The 12,716-nt window shown below is 40.9% G+C and overlaps 1 protein-coding gene across 1 annotated transcript in view; it reads right to left on the minus strand.

The window, feature by feature from the left end:
- Window positions 1–12,416, minus strand: part of LOC310932328 (glycerol-3-phosphate dehydrogenase [NAD(+)], cytoplasmic-like) — a gene marked incomplete at its 3' end in the record, with an annotated part of 29,708 nt that extends 17,292 nt beyond the window's left edge. Inside the window, 1 exon segment of the mRNA XM_083895632.1 lies at window positions 12,367–12,416. Coding sequence (XP_083751758.1) covers window positions 12,367–12,410 — 44 coding nt within the window. The 5' untranslated portion in view covers window positions 12,411–12,416.
- Window positions 12,417–12,716: the final 300 nt, after the last annotated feature.

Consider the following 12,716-nt stretch of genomic DNA (forward strand, 5'->3'; position numbering starts at 1 on the left):
TGACTGGACTTTAACACCGAACTGAGCACCTGAGTGGATTACAACAGTAATAGAACCTTAATAAATGATTACTTCTTAAAGGTGAAGTAAGTAGTTTATAGTGCCATCTAGAGGAGAGGCTGAAATTTACAACAAAGAACTGCTGCTCTGCTCACCCCCTCCCTTCCCTGAGCGCTACGGTATCTGAGCTGGTCAAATGTCATCCTCGTTGTCTTTCTCCGTGACAGCAGATGAGGTTCGTGAGGGTCTGTCTCAGGCACAGCGTTATCCAAGTAGGTCTAACTGTAGAGGCTCGGCAAGATGGCGCACTGAGCAGTTGCATCTGTCTGATCTCCTAAACAAAGTCCCAATGTAACAGCTTTTGAGATCTAATATTCCACTTTCCTGAACAATTACAGCCCGAACATGAAAAAAAACTACAGCTCGAAACATTCGGCGGCGAAAAACCTCCTATTTACAACTCATAATGACAACGAGCACGACTATTCAACGCCGATGGAGACAGCTAATGCTAGCAACAATAAAAGAATGGCTACAACCCCTGCAAATACTCCCGAAAAATCACACATGGAGAAGAAACCGAAAGGTACGTCTCAGGAAAACGAATCCAACACATCTACTGACACCATTCTGAAAGCTATCGACTCTCTTGGAAAACGTGTCGACGACCGCATGGAGGATGTTAGCAAACAGATGCAACAACATAGCACCATGCTAGCTGCTATTGCTAAATCAGTGCAGCTCAACTCAGAGGAGCTGAAAGAGTGTACAACGAAAATAAAACACATGGAAAAACAGATTGATTCTCTCAAAAAAGATAATGATGACATTAAAGCTCGTTTATTGATTCAAGAAAGATACAAAAGGAGATGTCTTCGCATCAAAGGGAAAAAGGAGAAAATTAATGAAAACATCAGAGCAGAAGTGGTGGAGCTTCTGGGTAGAATCGCTCCGGACCTGAAGACAAAGATGGAAGAAGCGGTCGACGTTGTCCACAGAGTGGGGCGAGCGACAGAGAACAAGCATCGACAAATCATCATTATGTTTGCGAGACGTACAGTGAGAGATGACATCTGGAGACAGACGAGGGCTTCTCCTGTGTGTAAAGATGAAGGGATCCGCTTTGAAGATATATAGCAGCAGCAGCCACTTCCAGCAGCAGCAGCCACTTCCAGCAGCAGCAGCCACTTCCAGCAGCAGCAGCCACTTCCAGCAGCTGACACTCGCCACGAGGGATACTACCCACACGTCACCTAAAAACCGAAGCTAAGTTGTCTTTCTAGCTTATCCATAGTAGTCTGTAAACAAGTGCAGTACTCTCCCTCTGAGCCGGGTGCTAACAGCCTAGCTTAGCACATTTACTAGCAATGGCTTCTTTCTCTCTCTCCCACTCTCCTGCTCCCTCTTGCTCCCCTGCTCTGTCGTGTGCTCAGTGCTCGATGTTTAGTTACTCCTCTGCCTCATTTAGCGGTAATGGTATGTGTATTAAATGTAGTATGTTTTTGGACATGGAGGCGAGGATTAGCCAGCTAGAAGCGCGGCTCCGCACTGTAGAAGCTAGTCCTTTAGTCGCTAGCATTAGCTATCCTTCGCCTAGGAGTGCGAGCCCGGTAGCAACCGCAGCAGCAACTGCAGCCACCGCTACATCACAGTTAGCTACAGCCCCCTCAGTAGTTCCCGAGCAGCCGGGAAATCAGGGAGAGTGGGTGACTGTCCGCGGTGGGAAGCGTAGCTCTAAACCGAAGCCCCCGGCTAGCCACCGGCCGACCCACGTTTCGAACACATTTTCCCCACTCAGCGACACACCCGCTGAGGAAACGACTCTAGTTATCGGTGACTCTATTTTACGGAACGTAAAGTTTTCGACTCCAGCGACCACAGTCTGTTGCATTCCTGGGGCCAGAGCGGGCGACATCGAATCTCATTTAAAACTGCTGGCTAAAGCTAATCGTAGGTTCAATAAAATCGTTATTCACGTCGGCAGCAACGACATTCGGCTTCGCCAGTCGGAGGTCACTAAAATTAATGTGGAGTCGGTGTGTACATATGCCAAGACGATGTCGGACACCGTATGTTTTCTCTGGACCTCTGCCAAATAGAACGAGTGATGACATGTATAGTCGCATGCTATCATTCAACAGCTGGCTGTCAAGGTGGTGCCCTAACAATAACGTGGGCTTCACACAGAACTGGCAAAGTTTTTGGGGAAAACCTGGTCTTATTAGACGGGATGGTGTTCATCCCACTCTGGATGGAGCTTCCCTCCTTTCCAGAAATATGACAACGTTTATTAGAACCAAAACGTGACAACAAGCAGTCGGGACCAGGAAACAGAGTTGCAGTTTAACACGCTTCTCTGTGCTCCCACTCGTTCAGTCGCCCCCTATAGATAATGACTATGCTATATATAAAGATAAAGCTATATATGAACATAGATTTAGGATTAACACAGTGTCTGCCTCTAGGGCTCCATACATTAGACAGTCACGGAGAAACAGGAGAGGAGTCATTCATAGTAACCTTGTTAGAATAAACACAAGGACATTCTCCGAGCCGAGAACGAACAGTTTTAAGTGTGGTTTGTTAAATATTCGTTCTCTCCGCTCAAAAGCGTTGCTTGTGAATGAACTGATACACGAACAGGATTTTGACTTGCTCTGCTTAACAGAAACATGGCTTCAAGTGAATGATTATGTATCTATAAACGAAGCAACGCCTCCTTCCCACACCAGTGTTCATACCCCTAGAGGAAATGGCAGAGGTGGAGGGGTCGCAGCTATATCTGACTGTATACTTTCGCTCACCTCTCGACCCACGTGTACTTATGAATCATTTGAGCACCTTACTCTAAGGCTGAATCCCAATACCACCCCTTAGCCCTCCCCCTTCCCCCTACCCCTTGTTTTTGCGCGTTCATGTGAGGGGTAGTGCTGTCTCATTTCTCATAAGGGTTAAGGGGTAGGGCCAAGCCGAAGGGCTACGTAGCCCTCGAAACGAAGCTTCCTCAGGACCACACTTGAAACGGAGGGCTTCGAGGAATTTCGCAGCTTCCGCCGCGTCACCTGTCAGCGAAGTTTGAAAGCTGGCCGTTAAAGACTCGCACAATGTATTTTCAGTATTTTAATCACGACAGTCATGTGTAATGATTGTATTGTGGTCTTCTTCAATTGTCAACGGTGTTTCTGAATCACTCGTCAAGTTTGTTTTGAATTACTAGCTAGTCGTAGCCGATGCTATCCCGGCGTTCCTTTCGTAAGTGGTTAGCTAGCTGCTATCGCTATTTTTTTTTAACATTAACAAATTGTGCCGGAGTGCACAGTTACGTCTTCAGGACAGAACAGGAGATTCTGTCCCCGCTCTACTCCGCTCTGTCTGCGAGCAGCTTTCTGCCTCTGCACCGTGTGTGTGTGTGTGTGGCTATGGTAATGCAGCGGGTCTGCAGTCGCTGTAACTGTGTGTGTGAACACTCCTCACAGCGTCGCCGCCGATGTCTTTGTTAGCAGCTGACAGTCGTAAAAACAGAAAAATAGCCCAGGCAACAGACATTACTTGTGAGGACGGCATTTTTGGATTGTTACATCAACAAGCATCGCATCGGCTTGTTGATGTAGCAGTCTGCGAGCGTCAAGTCCGGACGACGTGATGACGTAATGGAGGTGTGTCTCATTTCTTAGGGGAACGTTCGTACCCCTCGCTCCCTCAACTCTGTTTTGAGGGCCAAGGGGAACTCTGACAAAGGGGTAAGGGGAAGGGGGAGGGCTAAGGGGTGGTATTGGGATTCAGCCTAAGTCTGTTAGACTCAAGTATTAAACAGAATAACAGACTCCAGCTTATCGTTGTATACCGACCACCGAACTCCTACTCCGACTTTTTAAGTGATTTTGCAGATTTTTTATCTGATTTAGTTCTCTGTTCAGATAAAATCATCATAGTAGGTGATTTTAATATTCATGTGGACGTAGCCAATAATAGTCTTGGCTCGTCTTTTAAAGCTTTGCTTGAATCAATTGGCTTCAAGCAGCAGGTTAACAAACCAACACATCGTTATGGACACACACTTGACCTTATCTTGACGTATGGTATTGACATACGTAACTTGGTAGTATTTGATGAGAATCCTTTGATATCGGACCATTGTCTGATCTCATTCGAGGTTGTACTTACTAATGTTACTGATCCTAAACAGCAGCATTATTACAGTCGCTGTTTATCCGACAGTTCAGTTGAAAAATTCACTGAACAGCTCTCGTCTGCCCTCCAGCCATGTTTTATCACAGAGGATGACTATAGAAACATCTCTCCCACGGAACTTAATGGAATAGTGGATAACACAAATTTAACCTTGCAAACAGTTCTAAACACTGTTGCTCCTCTTAAGAGAAAGGTTATCACCCGGGACAAGTCTGCCCCATGGTACACAGCCCAAACTCGAGCGTTAAAGCTCAGTACACGGAAGTTAGAAAGAACGTGGCGTTCCACACATAATGACAGTCACTATGTCTTGTGGAAGAACAGTTTTGATATATATAAAAAAGCTCTTAGACATGCAAGAACTTCTTATTACTCAGAGTTAATAGAGAAAAATAAGAGCAACCCCAGGTTCCTTTTCAGCACTGTAGCCAGGCTGACAGAGAGCCATGATACAACGAATCCATCGATCCCTCGATCGCTGAGTAGTAATGACTTTATAACATTTTTTAACGATAAGATAGAAACGATCAGAGATAGAATTACCAACCAGTTTAGTACAGCGAGCCTAGACTTAACTGCGGCTCCAGCTTTACATGTATTGAATCATTTTATTCCTATAAGCCTCCGGGAGCTGACCTCACTGGTCTCCTCCTCTAAACTAACTACATGTCAGTTGGACCCTATACCAGCTAGACTCCTTAGAGAGGCTCTACCACAAGTTGGAAATATTTTACTAGATCAAATAAATATGTCTTTACTGAGCGGCTGTGTCCCAAAGGCCTTTAAGATGGCAGTAATTAAGCCATTACTTAAAAAGCCTTCTCTCGACAGTAGCATTCTGAGTAACTATAGACCGATCTCAAACCTTCCTTTTATTTCAAAGATTTTAGAAAAAGCTGCAGCCACACAGTTGTGTAATCACCTGTGTAGCAATAATGTATTTGAAAAGTTCCAGTCTGGGTTTAGAACCCACCACAGTACAGAGACTGCACTACTTAGAGTAAAAGATGATATTCTTATGGCCTCTGAAAAAGGACTGGCTTCTATACTGGTTCTGTTGGATCTCAGTGCAGCATTTGATACTATAGATCATGAGATCCTGTTACATAGACTAGAACAAGACGTTGGGATTAGAGGATCGGCACTTGTCTGGTTCAAGTCCTATTTATCGGACAGATTTCAGTTTGTTAGTGTAAACGAGGAATCCTCCATACTCACTAAGGTTAACTACGGAGTTCCTCAGGGTTCTGTGCTTGGACCTATTCTTTTTACCCTGTACATGCTGCCATTAGGCAACATTATCAGGAAACACAACATAGATTTTCATTGTTATGCAGATGACACTCAGCTATATGTATCTGCACGACCGGACGACCCAAACCCATCTATTAAACTCCAGGATTGTCTCATAGACATACAGACGTGGATGACTCGTAATTTTCTGATGCTTAACACAGAAAAAACTGAGGTCATGGTCCTTGGGCCAAAAGATATAAGAGCAGCACTTGGAGCTCTAAACCTAGGCAGTAACACTCCAGTCCCTTGCACTACAGTAAGGAACCTAGGAGTCCTGTTTGACCAGGATTTATCGCTGGATGAACATATTAAGCATATATGTAGAACAGCCTTCTTCCACCTTCGCAACATCAAGACAATTAGAAATATTATATCAAGACAAGACTCTGAGAAACTTATCCACGCCTTTATAACCTCTAGGCTGGATTACTGTAACTCCTTACTGTCTGGATGTCCTAGTAAGTCCCTGAGAAGCCTTCAACTGGTCCAGAACGCAGCAGCACGGATACTGACTCGAACCAGACGACGTGACCATATAACTCCTGTCCTGGCTTCTCTTCACTGGCTCCCAGTGAAAAGTAGAATCGATTTTAAAATACTTTTACTTACATACAAGGCCCTGAACAATCAGGCACCTTCTTACATTTGTGACTTAATCACTTTATATCAGCCGAATAGACCGCTGCGCTCCTTGAACTCAGGTCTACTGGTTATTCCTAAAATAACTAGAAGTAGAATCGGTGGTAGAACATTTAGCTACCAGGCTCCTCTCCTGTGGAACCAACTTCCGCTTTCAGTCAGACAGTCTGACTCGGTCTCTGCCTTTAAGGTGAGACTGAAAACCTACCTTTTTAACATAGCCTATAGTCGAAGCTAGATCAGGTAGTCCTGATTAGAATAGTCTATCTTATGCTGCCATAGGCTTAGACTGCTGGGGGAATTTCCCATCATGCACTTAGAATGAGCACACAGACTTTGCACGAGCCGCACTTTCTCTACCCCGTCCTTGATTTTTCATCCCTCACCACTTACCTGATGTACCCCCATGAGATGTAGCACATAAATCTACATATAGCACATCTCTAACTGATTTTAATCTCTTACAGTTCTGCTGACACCAGTGAACGACATGAGGTCAGGACAGGAAAGAAGACTCCGTCATCCTCAAGTCTCTGACCACAACAGTCTTCACTACAGGCTGTGATAAACCCAGTGATCCAGATGATCCTGGCATTTAAAGACTTTTTTTTTTTTTTTTTTTTTTTTTTTCACTTTTTATTCTTGTCATTGTGTATTGTTTGTTTTGGGTAACATCTACTGCACGTCTGTCCGTCCAGGGAGTGGATCCCTCACCTGTGGTTCTCCCTAAGGTTTCTACCCTTTTTCCCTTTTACAAGGGTTTTTTTTTTCCCTGGTAGTTTTTCCTTACCCTGGTCGAAGGTCTAAGGACAGAGGATGTTACCAACCCTGTGAAGTCCCGTGAGACAAACTATGTTTTGTAAACTGTGGGCTATATAAATAAAGATTGATTGATTGATTGATTGATTTGCTGAAGACCTGAACCCAGAGGACTGGAGGTCCAGGCAGGCAATCTGGCCAAAAATTGCCCAGGCGGGGAAGGAAGGCAAGGCGGCGGGGTTCATTTGGGTTCATAGAAGGCAAACGCATTATGGCTGAATCTCCAGATATGGGCTAATTTCTGAATGTGAAATGGTTAAACAGTGGAACATTTTGGAAAATGGGACTTTTTCCTCAAGACTTTTCTACTCCACCTCCCTAAACCTCTTTGTTAACTTTGTTCATGTGTTCTGTGTTCCAGTTGAAATCTGACATTTCCTTTTTTTCTTTTAATACAAGGGGACTTAAAGACTCAGTTAAGCGCAAAGCTGTTTTTCTGTTCTGCAAGGGTCAACAAGCAAACTGCATTTTTCTCCAGGAAACTCATTCTGATGAGTCGGATGTTAAATTCTGGTCACAACAATGGGGTGATAAAATTTTATATAGGCACGGCACAAACCGGTCGGCTGGAACTGCCATCTGTTTCAACAGATGTCCTGGGAAGATTTTGTGTAACAAGGCGGATAAAGATGGACATTGGGTTGCCTGTGTTTTGAATATTGACAATTTTCTCATTATTCTGATTAACATTTATGGGTATAACAATGATCAAAAGAATAAGAACTTGTTGCATCAAAATTCCCCACTGATCACATAGTATTTGGAGGCGATTTCAACGTAACCCCTGATGAATGGCTGGATAGGTGGCCTTCAAAATTCTCTAGGGAATATAGAAACTCAATTATGGAAAATTTCGCTAATAATAACAAATTGATAGATATCTGGAGAACCTTGCACAAAGATGTTCAACAATTTACCTGGCACAAACCTAATAGTCTTAGTAAATCTCGTATTGATTATTGGTTGGTGTCACATTCTATTTCTCAATATGTTACAGAAACAACAATCTCTAATGGTCCTTTAAGTGATCACTATACTATTAATCTGAGACTAAAACATAGAGACCTGAAAAATACATTTAAAGATTATTGGAAATTTAATTCCCAGTTACTAAGAAATGTGGAATACTGTAACTCTATTAAAACATTAATTTTGGATATCAAAAATGATGAAGCTATTAGCACATCAATATCCAAGTGGGAATTTCTAAAATTTAGCATTAGAAAATCTTCAATTGCATTTGCTAAAAAACTAAACAAGCAAAAGAGAGAAGAAGAAACAATTGTGGTTAAAGAACTTATGAATCTTTATAGCAAATTGAATTGGACTGAGGAAGAAAAAATTAGAATTAATAACCTGCAATCCAGACTGGATGTGATGTATTTGTATAAAGCCAAGGGTGCTTATGTGAGGTCCATAGCCAAGGGGATAGAAGAGGGAGTAAAAAATACAGCCTATTTTTGCAATTTAGAAAAACGCAGACAAGAATTTAACTCAGTTTGTAGTCTAATGATTGACGGTGAGGAATGCACAGATCCTAAACGCATCTCAAAGGAAGTCTTCAATTTTTACAGTAACCTCTACAAATCTTCATACTCAGAACAATATGTCACATCCTTCTTTGACAAAATTAATCATCTGATTCCGGTAATTGATGATAACTTTAAAGAAATTTGTGATGAAGACTTTTCTATGGAGGAATTTGATTTTGCTATTAATAACATGAAATCTGACCGCTCACCTGGGCCAGATGGAATAACAACACATTTCTATAAACATTTTTGGGAAGATTTAAAAACCCTATTGCTCCAAGTGTTAATTGAATGTATAAATCAAAAAGAGCTCATGGAAACAATGAAACAAGGGGTAATTAAATTGATTCCAAAACCTGGAAAAGATAAGAAACTTCTAAGCAACCTTAGGCCTATTACACTTTTAAACACAGGTTACAAGATCTTTACAAAAGTCCTGGCAACAAGATTAAAAACAGGCATCTCTGAAATAATTAGCCCAACACAATCTGGATTTCTTAAAGGAAGGTCGATCCATAATAATATCCGCTTGGTTCTGGATCTTATTGACTATAATCACTTAATTAGGGACAATGGTTTTATGTTGTTTCTGGACTTCCGCAAAGCTTTCGATTCTATTGAACATGCTTTTATTATTAATACTTTTAAACAATTTGGGTTTGGTAACATATTTCTTGACATGATTGCAACACACACTGATATTAATAGTTGTGTTTCCCTCTCAGAAGGCACATGTCCCAGGTTCAGGGTTAAAAGAGGCATCAGGCAGGGCTGCAGCATTTCACCTCTTTTATTCATTGTAGCCACTGAATTACTAGCTTTAACTGCTATAAATTCTAGCATTAAAGGTTTAGACATAAACAACCACAAGTTAATTATAAGTCAGCTTTCTGATGACACTACAATCTTTCTTAAAAATAAGGAACAAATTCCACTGGCTTTTTATATATATTATTATATTATTATATATAATAAGGCCTTTTTCTCAAGCCTCTGGTCTGCACTTGAACCTGGACAAATGTGAACTTATGAGCATTCATGGTTGTGCTGATTCTTCACTGTATGATATTCCTGTCAAAAATGAGATCAAATATCTAGGAATTTGGATTACTAAATGTGCAAACGTTAGTGAAAAAAGGAATATCCAAAATACTTTTGATACAATACATAAACATCACTACATCAGAAATAGGGATGTGATAAAGGACTATGAGGATGGTGGTATAAAAGCAATTGACTTTGAAATGATTAATGGAATTTTAAAGATCAAATGGCTTCGATCCTTCTTAAGGAATGATGATGAGATATGGTTTTCGCTTCCTTCTCTTGTCTTCAACAAAGTTGGAGGGATTGAGTTTCTATTAGTATGTGACGTTGAAATATCTAAACTGCCCATAAAACTTTCCAAATTTCACCAACAGGTTTTATTAAATTGGAAAATGATGTTCAAACATAATTTCAGCCCCAATAATGTTCCATTGTGGAACCCAAGCAGAACAAAAAGCTCATTCATTCTTAAAGATTTTAACAAATCTGAAATTTCAACTATTCGTACAAAATACTTAAAATTCCCCATTCCCCCGAAGTATAAAGAAGTTCACTTTAAAACTATGAACAACATTTATCCTTCAAATTAATTTATGAAAAGCAGATTTCAATTTGTGGTAGAAAATTGTTATATATGTAATATACATTTGGAAACAACGGAGCATGTGTTTTATGAATGTGAGACTGTCCAAAATTTGTGGAAATCTCTCCACGACTTAATGTCGTCCAGTTCCACAGACATGGACTTTTGGTCCTCTCAAAATATTCAATTAGGGGTAATCCTCAAACACAAAAAGACTGAGTTTTTAGTGAATAATCTCATTATTATCACAACATTTTACAGACACAAATGTCGATATGCCAAATCCCCCCCCTCTTGGCCCGCTCTTAAGAATGAACTTTCCCTGTTACAAAAAACTCTGAAACTAATAAATAGTCCCCAGGCAATTAAACTGTATACATTTTTAGTAGAATTGAACCTTTCATAAACCCCTTGTATGTAATTGTTTTTGTATTTACTGGTCTTTTTATTTTTATGTTATTTATTTACTTATTTATTTTCTATTCTATTCTGTTTGTTTGTTTTTTATTTTATTTTTTTATCTCTCTATTTTGCCCTTATTTCTTTCCTTATTCTTGAATATGTTGTATGTCTGATTTAGACTTGAGATTGTCATTGTCAGAATTCCTCTTATTGGTTCCTCATAGGAGGTGTGATGTACTGTGGAGATATGTAGAATGTTGTCCTTTTTTAGGAAAGTTTGTCATCATCCTTGTTTTGTTAATAAAGCATTTAAAAACTAAAACAAAAAACAAAAAAAAAAGATGAGGTTCGTGAGGCGAGGGAGAGGGCGAGCTACCGCGGCCGTAGCCAAGTAGGTCTAACTCCGGGCCGGAGGCCCCACACCAGCCCTCCCCTTACCATTACCGGCACTCCCCTCACACGCGGGCACGCCTCCTCAACACTGATTGGGTGAGAGATCACGTCTGACGTGATGACGTTTGCTTTTGTCGAAACTTTATTTATACACGCGTATCCCATGCAAACTCATTGACAGAGACTTTTTACCACGGTGTGCGACAATAATAGAGACGAATAAAATACTCGCTGACATTTATGAACACATAAGTGTACTTTGTATGCAATTTATGACTAATTAAAGCCACTTTGTTAACTATTAAATAATATAGCCAAACTGCTAAAATATATAAATGCAGATTATACACATACACATAATTATCACGTTTCTGATATAATGATCACGTTTACAAAATAAAGTATCACGTTCATAAAATATAATTATAACGTTTATAAAATATAATGATCACGTTTATAAATTATAATGATCACGTTTATATATTACAGTATCACATTGTAACGTGATACTGATCCCCAAAAAACATTTCCACTGTGATGGCAATAGCTTCTGTAAAATGTAACGTTTGTGAGTAATTTAATTTATTTTTGCAAACTTCCATGATCACAGCAAACTGTAGGTTATAAAAAGTTGTGTTTAACAGCCTACACTTTTTGAATGTCTTATTAGTCTGTTTAGAGGCGTGCCTGCGTGTAAGGGGAGTGCCAGTAATGGGTAAGGGGAGGGCTGGCATGGGGTCTGCGGTCTGCAGTTAGACCCTTCTCTATGCAACCGCAGCCCGCGACCATGTTATTTTACATGACTTTTTGAAACACTACGAAAATGAAACAAAAACTATTATACAACGACTAGACAATGCAGGAGCACATACTATGTATAAAAAAGTGGATTTTGGGTTATATAAACCCATAAATACTACACATTGTCCCTTTAAATGTTCAATTTATTAAATGTTAAACCAGACTACTAATTTATTAATGTAAAGACTACAAAAAACAACAACAAATTACAACACAACACAGAAACAATTCACTTTAAATTCAGTTTTAACAGTTTTAACAGTTTAACAGTGTTTAAAAATGAAGTGAGATGTTGACATTTCATTTGAGATGAATGACGCATATGAAGCCACAGCAGACTGTGTACAGGTGTAAACCACACACAAGATAACGACACAGGAGACCACAAAGTCCACACAGCGTTACTGACATGTGGGACACTTTGTCTGAACGCCTCTCCCCGTTTTTCTACACATAAAATACACGACCATAACCGCTTAATGACACCTTAAAGTTCACTTTATAACTGAGGAAAACGCGGCTAGTTTTAGTTAGCGTTAGCTGACTGTTTTTTCCATATACTGACTGTGCTAGCAACGGTCACAGGGTTCACCATCACAACACACACACACATACTGTACATTACAACAACACGGTTTAGCAGTAGCAGTATCATCAGCTCACCAGTTTCCGGAGCCGATGATGCAGACTTTTCTCGGAGCTGCCATTGTGACGAGGTAAGCCGGTGAGTGAAGTTACACATTCACGGTGTGACTGAACCGCAGTGTGATTATGCAAGAGACGCCAACACACGCACACGCACACGCACACACACACACACACACACACACACACACACACACACACACACACACACACACACACACACACACACACACACACACACACACACACACACACACACACACACACAGCCGCTCGCTGGTTTTATTGGTCAGTCACTGGCCCCGCCCCCTGTGCGTTGCTAAGTGTGGTCATTCATGGAGCTGCTCTGTAGGTCAGCGTCCTCCAAG

Source organism: Microchirus variegatus (assembly GCF_963457635.1).
Source record: "Microchirus variegatus genome assembly, chromosome: 9".
In the NCBI taxonomy this organism is placed as follows: Eukaryota; Metazoa; Chordata; class Actinopteri; order Pleuronectiformes; family Soleidae; genus Microchirus; species Microchirus variegatus.